General features: G+C 38.5%; 1 protein-coding gene and 1 long non-coding RNA gene across 17 annotated transcripts in view; one reads left to right on the top strand and one right to left on the bottom strand.

The window, feature by feature from the left end:
• The window catches only part of LOC309619442, a 670,492-nt gene that overhangs the window by 64,939 nt on the left and 586,163 nt on the right, over positions 1-19,390 (top strand). The window lies entirely within an intron of this gene.
• Positions 1-19,390, bottom strand: part of MAST4 (microtubule associated serine/threonine kinase family member 4) — a 569,187-nt gene that overhangs the window by 164,624 nt on the left and 385,173 nt on the right. The window contains exon 1 of one of the 16 annotated variants that reach the window (XM_082373000.1): positions 75-8,740. The exons of 14 other annotated variants lie outside the window; for them this stretch is intronic. In XM_082373000.1, the coding sequence (XP_082229126.1) occupies positions 75-166 (92 nt within the window). In that variant the 5' untranslated portion in view covers positions 167-8,740. Of the gene's footprint in view, positions 1-74; positions 8,741-19,390 lie in introns of those variants that run through there. One more of the 16 variants, XM_082373005.1, reaches the window with a different exon arrangement.

Below are 19,390 nucleotides of genomic sequence, written 5' to 3'. Positions count from 1 at the left end.
GCCCAGGCAGCTGCGCAGCCTAAGCCAAAGCATTCATTCCCTCTCCAGGCTAAAAGGACCCCCAAGTTTTTTACCTTTGTGTTCGCCGAAGCCTGTTCCCACTCCTCAAGTGAGGCAAAGTAAAGTTTGAGAGCACAGTCCAAAAATTGGGGTCAGACATATCCATTTCTTTCTCGCTTCAATTCACTGTGGGTTCAAGGCCATAAGACCAAAACGGAGAGAGGAGGGGGGAAAAAAAAAAGACAAAAAAGATCCCAATTATCTACTCACTGCCTCCAGAGGAAACGTGCTACGAACTGTGATCTCGAGAACAACTTGGAGCGTGAGTGAGAAGTACCCGTCCTAGCCTTTAATCAACACACAGCTATTTCTCCAAGGTTCAGGAAACTTGTTTCCTCCTGGGTTTGCCCTCTCCTGGTCAGCCCTGGCCAGCTATAAACAGTAATTACAAGAGTTGGGCCGTGCGTTCGGCTCAAAATGTTGTCTGTGTGTGATTCAGTCCAAGGTACTTTGTCATCTGTTTGGCAGATACCATTTGCAGCTCTTGCGGGGGGGTGGGGATGGGCAGGGGAGAGGACTAGTTTAAGTCTTTGGTTCCGGGAGGCTGGTGCTTATCAGCAAAACCATTCAACATCCGAACATGCCCAGTGCTGAGTTTCCTCCCGGTATCTACATACAAGGAAAGGAATGTAAATGGAAAAAGCTCCTCTTCTTCGCCCCTCCTCGAAAAAGGGAAACTTAAAAGCACTTATAGAACGCTGGCCTGTTGGCGGACTCCAGCCGGACACCTTTGTGCAGCCTCAGCGGGAAGGGGCCAGGCGGCGGGACCGGTCCCCACCGCAGACACTCCCCATAGGAGCGGGGCCTCATGGGAAAGGGAGCAGGCGGGACCTGTGTGTGAGCCCAGGAGGACCGGGACACCGTAGCATCTCCCGCCGCCGCGCCCCCAGCGCGGAGCCCCTGGTGGATCGGTCCCCCCCAAAGAAATAAACCCAGCGCGCTCCGGAGACCGGTGGTGGAGAGTGCAGAGCGCACACCTGGAGGCTGAGGCGTGATTCACTGAAAACTGGATCACCAGGAAAACACTCCAAGAAAGTCAGTAATGGCTCTGCCGAGGGACGCTGTTTGTCGTGGAGGAAAAGCACGCCGAGGGAATGCCACACTCACCCAAAACCTCAGTAAACTGAATTTACGAGTTTACAAACATTTGATGAATTGCTACAGCGCACACCTGTCTGGCTTCACCCTGTCTAGGGACTGGTCAACCACTACCTGTGAAGATACGACCTGGCACTTAGTTAACCAATGCTAGAATCATTTTCCTGCCATGAGTGTTAAGACTTTGAAAGGAAGGAATGAAGGGGAGGTTGAACCAATGTTACTCTTATTCATTTCGAAGAAAGCCACAGGATTCCAATAACTCCCCAAACCCACCAATGCTTATGATTAAGTACATAAAGAAAACACTAGAATTTAAATTAGCTACTTTAATCTGGTGTAATATGGCAAGAGATAATAAATTAAAAAAAAATGTTTAAGCAAAAATAACGTTTCAAAAATGGTTTAGTTCAACCAGTAAATACTGGGAACAAACTTGCTTATAGAAATATAAGGGTGAGGAAAAAGGGGATGGGGGGGTCAGCTGACAAGGGATGGGGCTAAACAGAGAACAGGAGTCTACTTTGAGATGCTCTTTAATTCTGGGGACCCCCAGAAATATTTTCACCCCAAGCACTCTAAGCATTTCTGATGGGCCTCCTCAGATCCTTGAAATCTACAAAGGTAGACAAAGAAGACAATATTTTCTCAATTTTACATGGCAAAATACACTTCACCAGATACTTAAGGACTTGGTCCAATATTTTTTGCCCCATACTAAGCCATGTCTTCTCTTAAAAAAATGCTTTTAAATATTCAAAAAAGTATTTTTTTAAAGGCTGACTCAAAGATAGTACCATACCCCAGAGCAGAGCTTCCCAACCTCAGCACTGTTGACGTTTTAGGCTGGATAATTTTTTGTTTGGGGGACTGTCTTGTGCATTGGAGGATGTTTAGAAGCCTCCCTGATCACTCCCCACTAGATGCCAGTTGTGATCATCAATAATGTCTACAGACATTGCCAAATGTTCCTTGGGGGTGCAAAATTGCTCCTGGTTGAGAACCACCACTCTAGATAAAGGCTTTCTCTGAGATAGGTAGTACAGAGCATTGCTTAAGAGCAAAAATCTTGGGTTTGAATTCTGCAGCCAACACTTACTGTGACCTTAAGCAAGTCACTTAATGTCTGCCCATTTTCCCTATTTTTATAGGGTCCATGATAGGACCAACCTCTAAGAGGTTCACACACATAAATGAGATGACATACATAAAGCCCTTCATGCAGTGTCTAGAGCACAATGCACATAAATGTTGGCAATATGCAGAAGCTAAAAGAATACCATGCAGAGAGATGCAAGACTGGAGCAGAGGGCATCCTACATCATACTCTCTACTTTCATGGCACTCTGAAGATGCCTCTACAGGGGTGCTGGTCACACTGTATTACAATTGACTGTTCACTGCTGCCTTTCCTGTTAGTCTATGAGCTTCCTCAAGGCTAAAGTCATGTTTTATTGATCTCTGTACTTCTACAATCTGACAGTTCCTGATTTATGTAAGCGTTCAAGACATGCTTTTTGAATGGAGACACTTCAGATGCTCAGGTATCTAGTCTTTCTTTTAAGATGCCCTGAAATTTATCAGTTTTAGCAGGTCAATTGAGTTTCTCAAAGAATCCTGAATTTTTAAGAATCCCATGAGGATATTTTTAAATTCTAAAGACTTTCTCTTATTGATTCATATTTATCTATATTCTGTAACTGGAAACAGAAGTGTTAGGCTAACATTCTTCAGGTCTTAACATGGCTTTAAGAAATGTCACAACCAAATCCAGGGGAAACTCTCTTTGAATCCTACCCCCTACCCCATCCCCAAAGATAAGCCCAGGGAAAAAATTTTTGTGCTCACTTTTTAGGTATCCAGATAATTACATATCAGAGGCTGCTCAGAGCAGAACAATGAAGCTGGTGAAAGGGGACTTGAAAGTGTGCTATATAAATTGTGGGTTGAAGGAACTGTGGTGAATGTGGAAAAGAAAAGATTTAGGGAACAAGCAACAGCTGTCCCTGAATACTGAAATAACTACCATGTGGAAGGACCTTCAAATGCAAAGATGAAAAAGGCTGAAACAACAAGGAAGGACTTCCTGTGTGGGTGTTTGAGGTAAACTGTAGTGATACAGTGGGTGAGAGTCAAGTTCTGGATGATTTAACTCTGGGGCAACTCTGCACTGCCAACTCTCATATCCTCCATGGTCCTTCCAGAAAAGACTACATATGTGGGCAACACCCATAAAAATGATAGCAATAAAATGGATAAATCAATAAAACATTAATTGCTTCTCTTGACTGAATAATACATATTTTGGTCTGTGGGCAGCAGATGTCATAACTCTCTCCACCCTGTACATTTTGGGGAATCCACCGTGCAGATTCTCAAAGTGCTGGGGAAAGACCTGAGTATTTTAAACTACTTCAATGTTTACTTTAAACATTTAATGTTTACTTTAATGTTTTTTGCACTTCAAAGGCTTTGAGAATTGGGGTTGTATCCAAAATGAAAAATAAAATTTGGTAAAGTGCATGAAGAGCCGGAAATGAATTAGTTAATATAGTGAAAGTGGCTGATATATTCCCACACTCCTTTAAGAGTAGGAGTAGGTGTGACACTGAAGTGTAATTGTCTTCTAACCTGTTTGACTTGATTTGGGAACTTATGATTCAGAAGGTAATGCAGTCAGCAAATACAAGAATTAAAATTGTCAGAACTGCTGACATTTTTCTACAGACAAAATAATTATATGAGCAGAAACTATATTTTAGTTGCAAATGCAGTAAAACTCTGGCTACGGAACTAAGAAGGAATTGAGATTATTGGAAATTCTTAAGACTACAGCTGATCTAGGTCACTATACAAATACCCAGTCAGATTTTCTACTTATTGCACAACAACTAAGCCTATACAGCAGTGGACAAGTTTTGTGATCTAGAATGCTCATTCATTTAATCAGGCTGATATTATCAGTCATTGTTTTCATGAGAAAGGTGAATGAGATTGAAAAATAAGCTTGTCAAGCTCCTGAAATGCTAGCTCAAGATGAGGTAAGTATTTAATGAAGGGTCAAATTCTTCACTATTCACCCCTCTCCTACATATACAAAATTCCAGGTTCTTTTCACTGACTTGAATTCTCCTGTCTACGTCCCATCCGCTGCCCCATGCTTATTCAGTAGGGTTTCCTTCACCCTACACAGAACAGCATTAAGGATAATATCCCTGGAGCCTCACCTTGAACTTAGACACTATAGGAGATTAAGTCTTCTAGTGTAAGCGTGAGGCATGGGAAGCTGTCAGCTCCCTGCACTGACACTCTTGCCACAAGGCCGTGTCCAGTGAAAAGATACGAGGGCAAGTGGAGTTAATATGGAGTTTCAAAATGTATTCTGATCATGGCCTGGTCTGGGGATTCTGCTATAAATTTACTTTGATCTCTGTGCACTTTTGTCATCAGAGTACCCAGAAGTGACTACATCCCCAAGGCTGTCCATACCTACAAGCGTACTTTGGTCATCTTCTAAATGCTGTCTTGAGAGTTTGAGTATAGTAGTGTGAAGAGCACATGGCCCATCCTGAATGAGCAATGCTTGTAATCACTGTATACCTTAAGAAATAAAGCTTAAAAGCTGGGCTAGAAATGTAAAGAAAGTTGCATCAATGGGAACGGGTTGTAAGAAAGCTCTTCTAGAATTACTAAGCAAAGTTTTTTGCTTACATTGCTAAAATATGAAGGAAGATAAAAAAAGATCAATGAAAATTAACTTGTAGGGCTAGATCTGAATGCTGAAAAGCTAAGAGATGGATAATAAGTAGGGTTACAGCGTGCTGGGAATATTAAAAAAACATTTGTAAACAATATCATAAGGCAAGAGAGATTCAGATTTCTAAAGGGAATAGATAAAACAAAGGAAACCAAATAAAACTGATTTCTCTTTCCTGATAGGTTAAGTAGAGAAGTACATAATCCACAAGGGCAGGTTGAAGGACAAGGTCCGAGAGGGGAAAGGACAGACTAAATACGAGCCAGAATGGGAAGAGAATGTGATATTTTCCTCAGGTGTTCCCTGGATCCCAGGAGAATCAGAGGCTCAGAAAATGTAGCAAATAACCAGTAACTTCACAAAATCAAAGAGGAGAGAACAGATAGACATGGGAAATGAAGCACTTTTCTCCCAAATTAGTGACTCCTTGATTTGTACAAAAGATAAGTAGATTAGAACATATAATGGTGCCATCTGCAGCGAAATGGATGCACCTAGAGATTGTCATACTGAGTGAAGTCAGACAAAGACAAATATATGATTATCGCTATATGTGGAATCTAAAAAAATGGTACAAATGAACCTATTTACAAAACAGAAATAGAGTCACAGATGTAGAAAATAAACTTATGGTTACCAAGGGGGAAAAGGGAGGGAGGAATAAACTGAGAGATTGGGACTGACATATACACACTGCTATATATAAAACACATAACTGTATAGCACAGGGAACTCCACTCAGTACTCTGTAATGACCTATATGGGAATAGAATCTAAAAAAGAGTGGATATATGTATATGTATAACTGATTCACTTTGCTGTACAGCAGAAACTAACACAACATTGTAAATCAACTATACTCCAATAAAAATTAATTTAAAAAAAAAAGAATATGCATGGTGGCAGCCCAGCTCACAGGACCAGGGAGGGTTTCAAAATCACTGATTGTAAGCATATTACCCTACCACTCTATCTACCCAATCATTGATTCCCAAGCAGGGTCCTGGGAGAAGCCCCATAGCCTAATCTCCGCTGGGAGAGGAGTTAGGCTGCTAGAAAATGTGTCATACTTACAGGGCTGGAGGGGGTCATCCTGCAGGAAGGAGACTACTGGGAAAGAAACAGAGAAAAGTGTGTCTCTCCGTTTGAAATCAGCTGTCTGCAAGAGCCATCAATAAACCAAGCAGAGCACTGGCCTCTAACAGAGCTAAGCAATCCAATTATGGAGCAGAGAGCAATGCTTCGAGACCAACGCCAACATCTGACAAATAGGAAGGCTAACTTCTAGACTGCTTTAAGACCAAACTTCCTTGCCACTTACTGTAGACGAGCCTCCTTACCCCTACTGGGTTAGGTATCCCTCTATTGAGCTCTGCTCCTGAGAGCTCCTGCATGAAAAGTGTTCCCCCACCATATCAGAATCTATATGTTTGCAGATCACTCCCCCTTAGAGTAAGAGCTCCGAGAGGGCAGGGGCTGTATCTCCATCTTTTAATCCTCAATACACCATTAGGATGAATGTTAAGACAAAGGGTGAAGGGAGGAAGGATTTGCTCAGGGTTAGAAAGATACTTGAAAGCAAGTATTTTTAAGACGGACCCCTGACCTGTTTTAAAAAGCCTTTTCTGTCTATTCCTCTTGGAATTTCATGACCCCATACCATTATTCATATACACTGCACCTGTTAGACAGGTCTACTGCCTCAGATTTCAAAGTCTCAGAAAAGAGAACCACGCACATGTAGCTGTGTATCTGTAGACACATGTAAATATATGTCTAACTAGTTTGTATGAAATCCAAAATGCTTTTGGAGTAACAGTGGACCTCAGACACTAATCATTACATTAGACTCTCAATCTGGAGTTAACTTCAAGGACATGGTGTTTCTTGATCCAGAAGCTTGGTCTAAGGTACATCATTTCTCATCCAGCTCCTGAGCATGAATTACAGTGCAATTATAAGAAGTGTCAATTAAGTGGGTCAGTGTGGTTATATTTAGCCCTTTAGTAGCTGACACTAAGACCTTTCTGTAATATAAGATTAAGGTTAATTTATCAGTTCTTCTTTTCTTGAATATTTTTCCAGGTCAGGCATCTAAAGTTATTGAAAATTATCCCATTAAAATAAGAGGTAAAAATTTCCATTGAAGTACCACATAGGGAACATATACAGACAGAGGTAGAAACCATGTGCTTCTGTAGAAATCAGAATTTTATTCCATTCTTAAAGTTGACTCAAATTATTCCACAAATCAGAGGATAATGTGTCAGTGAAGACACAAAGTTTTTTAGCCAAGGATTTCTCAAGCAAGCTTCAATCATTGGATTTATTAATTTATGTCATTTTTATAACAACAACAAATTTTTTCTGACTGTTAACCTTTCATTGTGTTTCAATTTAGGTGTGTTTAAACTTTTGTTTTTTACATCTTTATTGGAGTATAATTGCTTTATTATGTTGTGTTAGTTTCTGCTGTACAACAAAGTGAACCAGCTATATGTATACATATATCCCCATATCCCTTCCCTCTTGAGCCTCCCTCCTCCCATCCCACCCCTCTAGGTTGTCACAAAGCACCGAGCTGATCTCCCTGTGCTATGCGGCAGCTTCCCACTAGCTATCTATTTTACAGTTAGTAGTGTATATATGTCCATGCCACTCTATCACTTCGTCCCAGCTTCCCCTTCCCCCCAGTGTCCTCAAGTCCATTCTCAGTACCCTTTTTTTAGATTCCTTATATATGCATTAGCATACGTTATTTGAACAAAATTTTTAAAGAAATATTAACTCATAGGAGAATAAATATGATGTTAAGCATAAAAAGTGATAATATTTTCACTTTTCATAAATCATAGAAATGCAATTAAAACATCAATCAGATATTTTTTACCTGTTTAACTGGCAAAGACTAAAAAAAAGGTAATACTCAATGCTAGTGGGAGCACAAGGAGATAAATACGCTTTACCAACTTTCTGGAAAGTAATCTGGAGAATGAAAACACACACACTACACATATGCACATGCATATAGATGTATGTGTACATATACACAGATATTTACATATAAATGTATATGTGTGCATATATACATATAAATAATCTACACACACATATATATTTGAACTAAGTCCGCATTCTAGAAATTACACAAATCTAATTGAGTAAATGCACAAAAATCTATGCATATGAAAATTAATCTTAGAATTCCTTATAATAGTATAACGTTGGGAAAACCCCAAAGGTACAAGACAAGGGCAACTGTTAATAAATATTGAACAGCCATAAAATGAAATATTATAAAACCAATAAAGACCATTGTGGTAGAAAGAGTAATGCATTCCAAACATACGAGGTTCTAATTCCTTGAACCTGTAAATATGTTACCTTAATAGGAATTTTGTGGATGTGATTAAATTAATGATATCGCAACAAGGAGATTATCCTATATTATCCAGGTGGGCCCTAAATGTAATCACAAATGTCTTATAAGAGGGAGGCAGAAGGAGATTTGATTATAGAAGAATGTAATATGACACTGAAGCAAGATGCTATGCTGATGGTTTTGAAGATGGAGGAAAGGTTCAGAGTCAAAGAATACAAGGAATGCAGCTCTAGTAACTGGAAAAGGCAAGGAAACAGATTCTACCTAGTGTTTCTAGAGGGACCTCAGCCCTGCTGACACCATGATTTCAGCCTAGTGAAACTGACTTTAGACCCTACAGAATTATTAGAGAATAAATATATGTTGTTCTAAGCCACTTCGTTTGTTGGTATTTGTTACAGTAGCCATAGGAAACTAAAACAATGTTTTTTAAAAATATGTAATAAGTGGTAAATGCTCCTGAGGAAAAAATGGAGTTCTATGATCTAAATTATTTACAATGTAGTAAATATGAATGTACATGAATAAAAGAGATGGAAGTAAACAAAGCATTTTTAGTGGACATTTATGAGTATGGGATTATGGTGATTTTATTCCTCTTTATACTTTTTAATAATAAATCTATATTATTTTTAATTAGGAAAAATCCCTTAGTTTCCATTTGACAGTCTTATCAGGACCTGAAAGTTCAAGTGCCTGAGAACTTACGAATAATTAGAAGCGTTTACAAACTTAAGACACACACCTTAACCCCCAAATCTGATAAAATTTGATTGCTGTTTTTTGACAAACAAAATTAATGCATTATGTAAAAGCTCTACAAGCCTTAGAAATATATACTAAAATTGCTTTAAAAAAGAAATCTTCTCTACTCTCGGGAATTTTATAAATAAAAATGAAAAATATCTCTTTTCCAGACATAAATCCTTACCTGTCTATGGCAACTGGGCAAATGGGTATTTGCAAAGCTGACTGGGCTATAAATCCATACTGAGCTTTGTTTTGGGTTGAATATATATGTTATTACTTGCAGATTGGTCAGGCTGTGCATTTTATGTGAGCAGTTTTGAATTCCAGACCTGCTTCCCTCCACTGAGCCGCAGATGAAAGCTGTCTTCTTTCATTGCTCAGAAAAATCATATACTCTTTAAAGCAAGCTCAGTTTTAATATTAGCCAAATATGGGTGCAGTAAAAAGTGATGTTCTTAATTTCCAAGAATTATATTAGCTATAATTTGGGATCACCTCCCCCCAACACATAGAAACATTACTCTATATGAGGCTAGATAATTCAGATTTTACTGTCTTTACTTAGCTAGACTCTGAGGACTGAAAGGCTGCGACCAAGTTTCTGGTACCAACCATGGAAATATTCTTTGAACCAATGTATTGTCATACATGTCATAGAAGACAACCATATTAATCTTCAAAGGGATCAACAAACTTTCAAAAATAAGTTATTCCAGTTAATAAGAGCTACAACAATAGCCAATCATGTCATCCATTATAGTGATAGATGGGAGATGGATGAACATCTATCAACATGAAACAAGAATTATCTCTACCAGTGGCTCTTAGGACACAGAATTCTAAAGAATGCTAATATATCAAGGTTAAAGAAGAACAAGGGCAGATGACATATACATGGCAGAAATAGAAAACTGAAGAGAAAAGAGAAAATCCCGCTCAAAAGTGGCAGAAAAATACACTAGTTTGGAAAATTAGAAAATGGGAGAAAAGTAAATTGGGAAAGCTTTTACTGTATATAAAGTGATAAAAGAACAACGGTTGTTCCGGTTTTCTCCCTACTGGCTTCACCCTGGTCGTGGCCTCCATTACCTCCTGCCTGGGTTAATTCCATTCTCTCCCTGCTTCCCACTCCAAATTATTCTTCCAGAGCTGCCCAGCTCCATCGTATGCATATAATCATTTCACTCTCCTGTGAAAGAAGATTCAGTAGCTCCCCACTGCTGCAGCAACATTTCTTCAAGGATGGTTTCTGTCCTACTATCCTTGAATTACCTGGAATGCTTGTTAGAAATGCAGATTTGAGGAGGCTTCTCCAAACCCCCTGGTTTAGGATTTCAGAACGTGAAGCCCAGGAATGTGCATTCTACCAAAGTGCCCAGGGGATTCTTATCTACATTAAGGTTTTAGAGGTTTTTCATAGGAAAATCAAAATCTCTTTAAATGGAATACTTGATAGTGCAGTCCCTTGTTATCTCTCCTGCCTCATCCTTTGACATGTGCCCCTCCGTGTTTACGCTCCAGTAAGAGTAAAATATGTACTTGTCAGAAATATTGAATCACTTGAAGCTCCCCAGACACAGTAGCTCTGCCATACCTCATTGCCTTTGTACATCCTGTTCCCTGTTTCTAGAATTTCTACCTCCTCTGCCTGGAAAACTTCTGCTCATCTTTCACGTGTGAACTGAAAGGTCACCCCTCAAGCACAGTCTGCCTAACTTTCTCTCGCATGCCTGAGTGTTTTTTCTCCTGGATCGCCAAAGAATTTTATGCATATACATTCCTCTTTTATAGCATTCATTCTACTGCGCACGATGATGTGTTTATAGGTCCAACTCTCCACTAGGCTTTAAGCTCTCCAAGTACAAGGTCAGTTTTTATTCATCTGTGTATGCCTCAGAGTACACAGTATATACTCAGCAGAATGTGTGGATGCACATACATTATTTTCTAAAGTTAGTTTAAAAAAAAAAAACTAAACCGATTATTTTTCTTTCTCCCTAATAGAAAGCTTGTGGACTTCTACCCACAAGCCCTGGGGGGATGCTTCCAAAACCATGTTGGCTTTTGTCAACTGGTTGGATGATTTTTCTTTCTTTTTTTTTTTTTAACATCTTTATTGGAGTATAATTGCTTTACAATGGTGTGTTAGTTTCTGCTTTATAACAAAGTGAATCAGTTATACATATACATATGTTCCCGGATGATTTTTCTTTTAAAGCACTGCCATTATTGACAGCCTTCATGATGATTAATAAAAAGAACAATAGAAATTTAAGTCTATGATTTTTAGGCAGATTTTAATGACTCACTAAGAAACGAATCAAAAAACACTATCAGCTTTTTACTTTTCCTTCACAACAAGTATGCCTTAAGTAAAGTGTTACTTTGTCTTCCTTGAAAAAAGTGACTAAAAACTGGAACTCAGGCAGGGTGACCTTTATCTGAGGCTGGAAACTCAGTCCTACTGGGGACATGATCAGCACAAACAACTCACTGCTGTGATCAGAGGAGAACGGAAAGCACCACAGCAGTAGCGTTCAAGGTGTGCAACCTGCTGACGACCACCTCGCAGCCCGGGGGCCCCGGCTCAGCTATGTCAGCTTCCACAGCAAAACCTTCCGTCCTGTTTAAGAGGAGCTGCAAAGGTGAACAGACACAGCCGATCCGAGCAACACTGGACAATCAGCCTCCTCTGTCCATCTCCTGTCCTGGCACCTCAATTCCTCTGGCAAACGTCCATTCCTACATCTCAGTCCTGCTCTTATTCCACAGTCAACCAATCTCATCTGAGAGTTTAGCTAAGAATTAATGTTTCCGTTGATAATATTAAAGATGCGACTATTTAGCTGGGTTTATATTATCCTTTTTTTTAAACTGAAGTATAGTTGATTTATAATGTTTCAGGTGTACAATAAAGTGATTCAGTTCTACATACATACATATATATATACACACACACACACACATATATATATATACTTTTTCAGATTCTTTTCCTTTATAGGTTATCACAAGATATTGAGTATAGTTCCCTGTGTGATGCAGTAGGTCCTTGCTGTTTATCTAGTTTATATATAGTAGTGTGTATCTGTTAACCCCAGATTCTTAATTTATCCCTCCCCCCCCGCTTCCCCTTTGGTAACCATAAGTTGGTTTTCTGTGTCTGTGAGTCTATTTCTGTTTTTAATTTGTATCATTCTTTTAGATTTCACATAAAATTGATACCATATATTTGTCTTTCTCTGACTTACTTCACTTAGCATGATAATCTCTAGGTCCATCCATGTTGCTGCAAATAGCATTATTTCATTCTTTTTTATGTCTGAGTAATATTACATTATGTGTATATACATACATATATATGTCACATCTTCTTTATCCATTCATCTGCTGATGGACATTTAAGTTGCTTCCATGTCTTGGCTATTGTAAATAGTGCCTCTATGAACACTGGAGTGCATATATCTCTTCGAATTAGAGTTTTCATCTTTTCTGGATATATGCCCAGGAGTGGGATTGCTGGATCATATGGAAACTCTATTTTTAGTTTTTTAAGGAAACTCCATACTGTTTTCCATAATGGCTGCACCAATTTACATTCCCATCAACAGTGTAGAAGGGCTCCCTTTTCTCCACATAGCTGGGTTTACATTTTCAAGAGGATTGAAAGTTTTAGAGAAAGGTACAAGGAGTAGGTGTGGGGCAGAGTCCATCCCTGACTGCAGGAGTCTGAGTTCAGTGGATGAGGGTGCCAATAAGAATCTGGAGACAAGCTTCCCAACGAGAGGTGGCCATCATGTCATCTCCCCACTGCTTTTCATTAGAGAAAACCAGAAGTGAAGACGCAAAACCTTGCCCTGATATAGATTCTACCGTCTCTTAGTTTCCACACAAGCATCAAGGGTAGAAGACTTATTTAATAATTATGCAGCCACCAAAAGTGATCATTATAGATTATATAAAAGCATGGTTATTTGTAACTTGAAAAAGACAAGAGAAAAAGTTTAACTACAGTATGATTATAATCATATGAAATCACATATGCATACAGAAAAGGATTTGTAGGCATCATAGAAAACTGAACACAGTTCCTCCTAAGCGATTTATTTCAGTCTTTTATTTCTGCTATTGTTGTTTTAATACATATGAAAGAACACTGTAAATTTTAACAGTTATTTCCTGGTCTTTAGCAACTTGCTCCACGATTATATCAATTTGCCTTGCTGCCAACTCATCTTCCCCGAAACAACTCTAACTACCTTCAAAATAACACCGCCTGATGCAAAACACACAGAAAAAGCAGGAAGGCTTGGGCTGTCTCTGGTGGAGGCTCAGGGAGGGATAACTTTCAGTTGTTCACAAACACTAAACTATAAATTGCCAGGGGCTAAAACTGAACATCTGAACATCCTGAGTGGCATCTGATACTACCAAAGTCCTTTCTCTCCCCCTTCAAAATAATCTTTTCCTTCTATTTATCCTTTATTAGAGTCTAGTACCACAGCTTTAAAAACATAACTGCAGAATTCATGGCTCTCATAGATCCGTCTACTGACTCTGTCCCAGAAATGGGATCAGATATAGCCCGCTCTCCGTAACCACTGTTTCCCCATCCATGGATACAGAGGGCCCACCATCCTACACCATTTAATAAAAGGGACATGAGTGTCCACAGATTGTGGCGCCCATGGTGGGTCCTGGAACTAATCCCCTGCGGGTACCGAGGGACGACTCTATGTAATTCAGTGAGTCTCCAGGTATCCATAGAGTACATAAAACATGAGGTATTGTTTGTCACTTTCAGCTTTTCTGGGGGGCAAAGCCTGCTGCATATAATTTTCATAAATGGAAAGCTCTGGCCCAGTCCCACAAATCACAAAGGCCTTTTTAGTATGTGTTTAAAAAATACTGATATAAGTCAAGGAATGGAAGTTCTGGGTGGATCTAATACCCACCTGTCCACAGGTGATCAATGGGTTGAGCCTACCGGCTAACATAAGTAGGCAAACAAGGACAATTTTGGAAAGGAAGGAGGAAAGAAGTCTTTGTGATGTCTCATAAGTAAGTGCCACGCCATAAATTATTGAAGTTTTCAATGTGCTACTTCCAAGGGAAGCAAATGAAAGAACAAGTGGGAAACAATGAACAGATGAAGAGACCAGAGTATGTAAACCAGACAGCCAGGTTTTATAAATGCATACTAAGTACCACAAAAATGTGTCACGCCTGCAGTCTGTAACATCCCTTCTCCTATGCCATTGGTTACCTCAGAGGAGATTAGGGCATACCTGCTTCTTTGAGTGATATAGGAATTTTAGGTCCTACCATTTCAGCGTCATCATGTCTTGAGAAGCTTTCACTGCAACAATTCTGAACCTTGTTTATTTTTACTTTTCATCCAAAGACTCGGCATTTCCAGAGGGAATAACTAAAATCTATGCTATTTTCCTACAAATAGCCCAGTAAATAAAACAATAACAACATCTCCTTCGCCAGTGAAATCATATCTAATCTACCTGTCAGATTCCTGGGAACTCTAGAATAGATTCATATCTCAAAGTTCCCAAGAATAGTTAAGTAACTTAAAAAAAAAAAATCTCATAGAGAAATGTGACCACATAAACGTATCATCACCTGAGAGATGAAGGAATATAGAATAGTTGTGGTCACACGGCTCTTTAAATTTGGGTGGGAAAACTGACTTCATAAATAGAATATACTTCCAATTAAAATTTATTATTGATTTCAAAACAAAACTCATAGTATTTCCAAGGCCATATAAAAATTTATTTTTCTTTCTTTGGTTAAAGAGAATAAGCAAAGCATGAGTAACAGAAATTCACTGACGACCCATAAATCTCATCTTATGAAATTATTTTAACTTCTTGTCACAATGAACCTTCCACAGAGCTGTCAGCAACTGGCAGACTCAGTCTGAATTTCACTTCTTATGCTTCTCCCTACGAAACCTGTGTGGACTTGCCAGGTAGCAGAGAAATGCCCTAAGGTAGAGATCTAGAGAAAAGCGACGAAAGCAAAATTCTCAGCTTGTGTGTGTGTGTGAGAGCCTGTGTGTGTGTGTGTGTGTGTGTGTGTGTGTGTGTGTGTGTGTGAGAGAGAGAGAGAGAGAGAGAGAGAGAGAGACAGAGACAGAGAGAGAGAGAGAGTCAGCCTGACTTTTCTGGCACTGACGACAGATAAAAAAAAAAATTAATGAAAATGAGACATGGAATACAAATATCATTGAAAACATATTTAAGATAAACAGTATAAAAATTCTTTTATGTTTTAAGTAAAAATATTGATCATATTTCACTTATTCTAGAAAAACATTTCCTTCTTTCTTGGTTGAAAATGCTTTTACTTAGTGTGAATGTGTTTAATTGCAGACTCTTGGGAACTCTCTTAAAAAGTTTCTCTGAAACTGTATTCCTTTCCTGAAAGGAGCTGGTTTCAACATGTCAGTGGGGGAAAACAAATAACACTTCACCATATAAAATAGCATTTTCACAGGGCTATGCTTGTGTGCCAATATGAGTTTTAACCAAACCCACACACCTGCATTGCTGTTGTGTATCTATTTCCAAATATTAAAGACTCTGCCCAGTTTGCTTGAATGACTCTGGGCTGACACATACTTCAGTGACGCAGTGAGAACCTCAACTGATCAATGACGGGGCAAAATCACTCTGAAGACAAACAGCTTTCCCCAGATATTCTATACTGTTGCTATTTTTAAAGACTTGATGAGCTTATCTGGCTTCCTAAAGGGAAAATAAGTAGCCTTAACCAGATAATGTATAAATAGGGGTGGGGGAGAGAGACATGGTTAAAAGGTGCTTCTGAGAGTCCAAGAAGAGAATTCAGGGCCATTTAAAAAACATCAAGGTCCTAAGAACTCTTACCTTTGGAAGTCACAACTGACATACTACCAAATGTATTGAAATACACCCAAGTCACATATTAAATCTTTTTTTCTCCCCTGTGAGATATGTTTTAAGTATTTCACATTTTTGCTTTATAGCTAAACAGTCATCACACATACTTGAGAATTCTCATGAAGTGTGAAGATCTAAAATAGAAATTGTTTTCAAAGATTACAATTTTATGAATGTTAAATTTAACAATTAATAAAGTGGATATGTTATGTTGACAGACAAATATTCCTCTAATAAAGCTGTAAGCAGAACCTGACTTCAGACATGGAGTCAGGCTAAAATGTGGAAAAAATGTATGTTTTCATGGATAAAATATGGCATAAATTTTGATTCTGCAGTTTTCTTTTTGTGTTTTTTGAACAAAAACACCTTTCCCCTTTGCATCAAACTTGGCATAATTCTACGAATGTCTCTTCGTGCTCGGGAAACTGGGTATGTACAGAGAAGTGATCTCCCATAGGGGTGAGAACACGAATTCTGGAGCCACTGCCTGGGTTTGTAATTACAGCATTGATCCTTATTAGTTCTGTGATCTTGGATAAGTGCCTTAGTTTTCTATTCTATAAAATGAGAATAAGAGTACTTACCTCCCAGGACCGTTGCTAGGATTATGTTAGTATTTTTCGAGTGTTGACAACAGTGCCTGATATTCTAGAAATATTAGTCATGTTATTGTTATTTCAGACCTAATGCATGAAATGGTTCTAGAGGAATCACTCACTTTCCCCAACAAAGCTGCTCATCTACTGGGAGCTATGTTGAAGGAAGTAGATGGACCCCAATTTTCAGGCAGATATATCCAGATGCCAAGTCCTGGACCAGTGTCCTTATCTTCCTTTTCCTTCCCAGAGATTGTTCTCCACGCTAGGAGCAGGAATGATCCCAATGCTAAGGATAGGTCCTTCCAGGTTAAGGGTCAAGGAATAGGCACAGGATCAGAGAAATTAAACACCTTCTCTCCCCAGAATAAATACTAGAGTCACTTCCCTCTAGGGGCTGAGATAGTCAATTACAACTCCCCCAGCCAACTGTAACTTTTTTTTTTTTTTTAACATCTTTATTGGAGTATAATTGCTTTACAATGGTGTGTTAGTTTCTGCTTTATAACAAAGTCAATCAGCTATCTGTTGTAAAGAAAATAGAGACCATGGTGAACTTAAGTGAAAAGTCCATTCTAAGCCAGTGGAGAGCAAGGCACAAAATAATAAACCAATTAAGTTTTTTCATAAAGAAATATTGAACATTTGCACAGTGTCATAATTATTAACCGTAGCATCACAAAAAGAGCAACTTTAATTAAATGTAACCCCATTGTAGGTATTTAATACCTACTTCATTGTCCTCTAAGTACAGTCAGTGTAATCCACATGATAAATAGCTTTTTCTTTCCCTAAGTTTTTTCTAATGGATTGGGCTCATTAGTTTACATAATCATCCCTAAAACTAGGACAGTGCTCCCACTGTCGCTGTGTAGTAAAATATTAATCCTACCAAACCAAATATTTGACATGATCTGTTAGGCTTGGAGTGTTTTCCTTAAACCATTAACTTCTCAGGGGTATGAGGAGACAGGGAAAAAAAGAAAAATACCACATCTTTCACTACAGTTGTGTTACATAAGGAATATATAACAAAGAGAACTGGATTTTGTTGAAAAGTATTGAAATTATTTTTTAGCAGTTTATGTCCTAAACCATTGCAGCCACTCAGACATCCAGCTCTTCTGAAAGATTCTGATTTTAAAAACACAATGCACATGGTTCATCAGTACACACTATGTGCTGTATACTGATGAAAGAAGGTTACAGCAAATAAAATGTAAAACTGTGACTACTTTTTCATTTATAAATTCACTTAAGGAGGCTAAAAAATGTCAACCTACCAGATAAAGAAGATCTTCCTGAAACAAAGCTCTCCTGTTTTTTTCACATAAACTTTATACACACATATACACACACTTGACTTTTAAAAACTTTTTATAAAATACACCCAATTAAAGTGTATTTCATTTTTATTTTTGTTTGTTTCCTCCCACCCCTAAAGAGTGTATTTTTTTCTCTCATGCTGTTAAATACACCAACATCAAGAAATATTTTTTTAGCACATAAAGTACCATGAAGAATCCAGTAAATCTACATAATTTCATACTCACTTAAGATAATTGAGAGGTGTGTAAGAATACATACATGTGCATGCATATTTGCATGAAGCAAAATATTGCGTTGGAGAAGGAAGAATATGAGTTTTAGAAATTTTTATTTGATGTGGTGTCAATTCATCTAAGGAGCAATATTCTCTCAGCATTTGGACCCACAGGGCTAGAAATAAGCCGTGGAAAAGAAAAACTGATATGCACATTTACAGATTCTCTTTCTATACTAAAGATCAATTATTTCTCTGTTTAAAAACCAATGAGCCAGACAAACCTAAACATACTCTTACCATACAATCCCCAGCAATTGCACTCCTTGGAATTTATTCAAAGGAGTTGAAAACTTGTGTGTCCACAAAAACCTGCACATAGATGTTTACAGCAGTTTTATTCATAATTATCACAACTTGAAAGTGATCAACATGTCCTTTAGTAGATGAATGGATAAACTGTGGTATATCCAGCAATGGGATATCATTCAATGCTAAAAAGAAATGAACTATCAAGTCATGAAGAGACACAGAGCAATCTTAAATGCATATTACTCCGTGAAAGAGCCAATCTGAAAAGGCTACATACTGTATGATTCCAACTAAATGACATTCTGGAAAAGACAAAACTATGGAGACAGCAGTGGTTGCCAAGGGTTGGAGGCTGGAGGGAGGGGTGAAGAGAGGCAGAACACAGGATTTTTAGGGCGGTGAAAATACTCTGTATGATACCATAATGATGGATACACGTCATTACACATTTGTTCAAATCCATAGAATGTACAACACCAAGAATCAACCGTGATGTAAACTATTATGGACTGAGGTGATAATGATGTGTCAATGTGGGTTCATCGATTGTAAAAAATGCACCACTTTGATGAGGAAGTCAGTAACCGGGGAAGCTGTGCATGTGTGGAGGAGGGTGTATAGGCTGTATGGGAAATCTCTGTACTTTCTCCTCAATTTTGCTGTGAACCTAAAACTGTTCTGCTTTAAAAAAATAAAGTCAATTCAAATTTTTTGAAAAAATTTGGCCTATATTTTAGGCCAAAGGATATCTATGACGATGGATAAATTATTCTTTTTAAAAAGACACAAAAAACCCCCCTATAATCCCTACAGCCCACAGAAATAAAGCCCAGCTTGGTCCAGTCTCCCGCTCCTGTCTCAGCACTTAACACGTTTTCCCTTCCGTTCAGTTCCCCACACTGTGCTCACCAGGACCCGTGCTCCCTGTGCTGTAGCCACAACACAGGCTCT

The sequence above is a fragment of the Balaenoptera borealis genome, assembly GCF_965194805.1.
Source record: "Balaenoptera borealis genome assembly, chromosome: 2".
NCBI classification, from domain to species: domain Eukaryota; kingdom Metazoa; phylum Chordata; class Mammalia; order Artiodactyla; family Balaenopteridae; genus Balaenoptera; species Balaenoptera borealis.
Note: the sequence above shows the minus strand (reverse complement) of the source record. Positions and strands in the feature narration are given on the sequence as shown.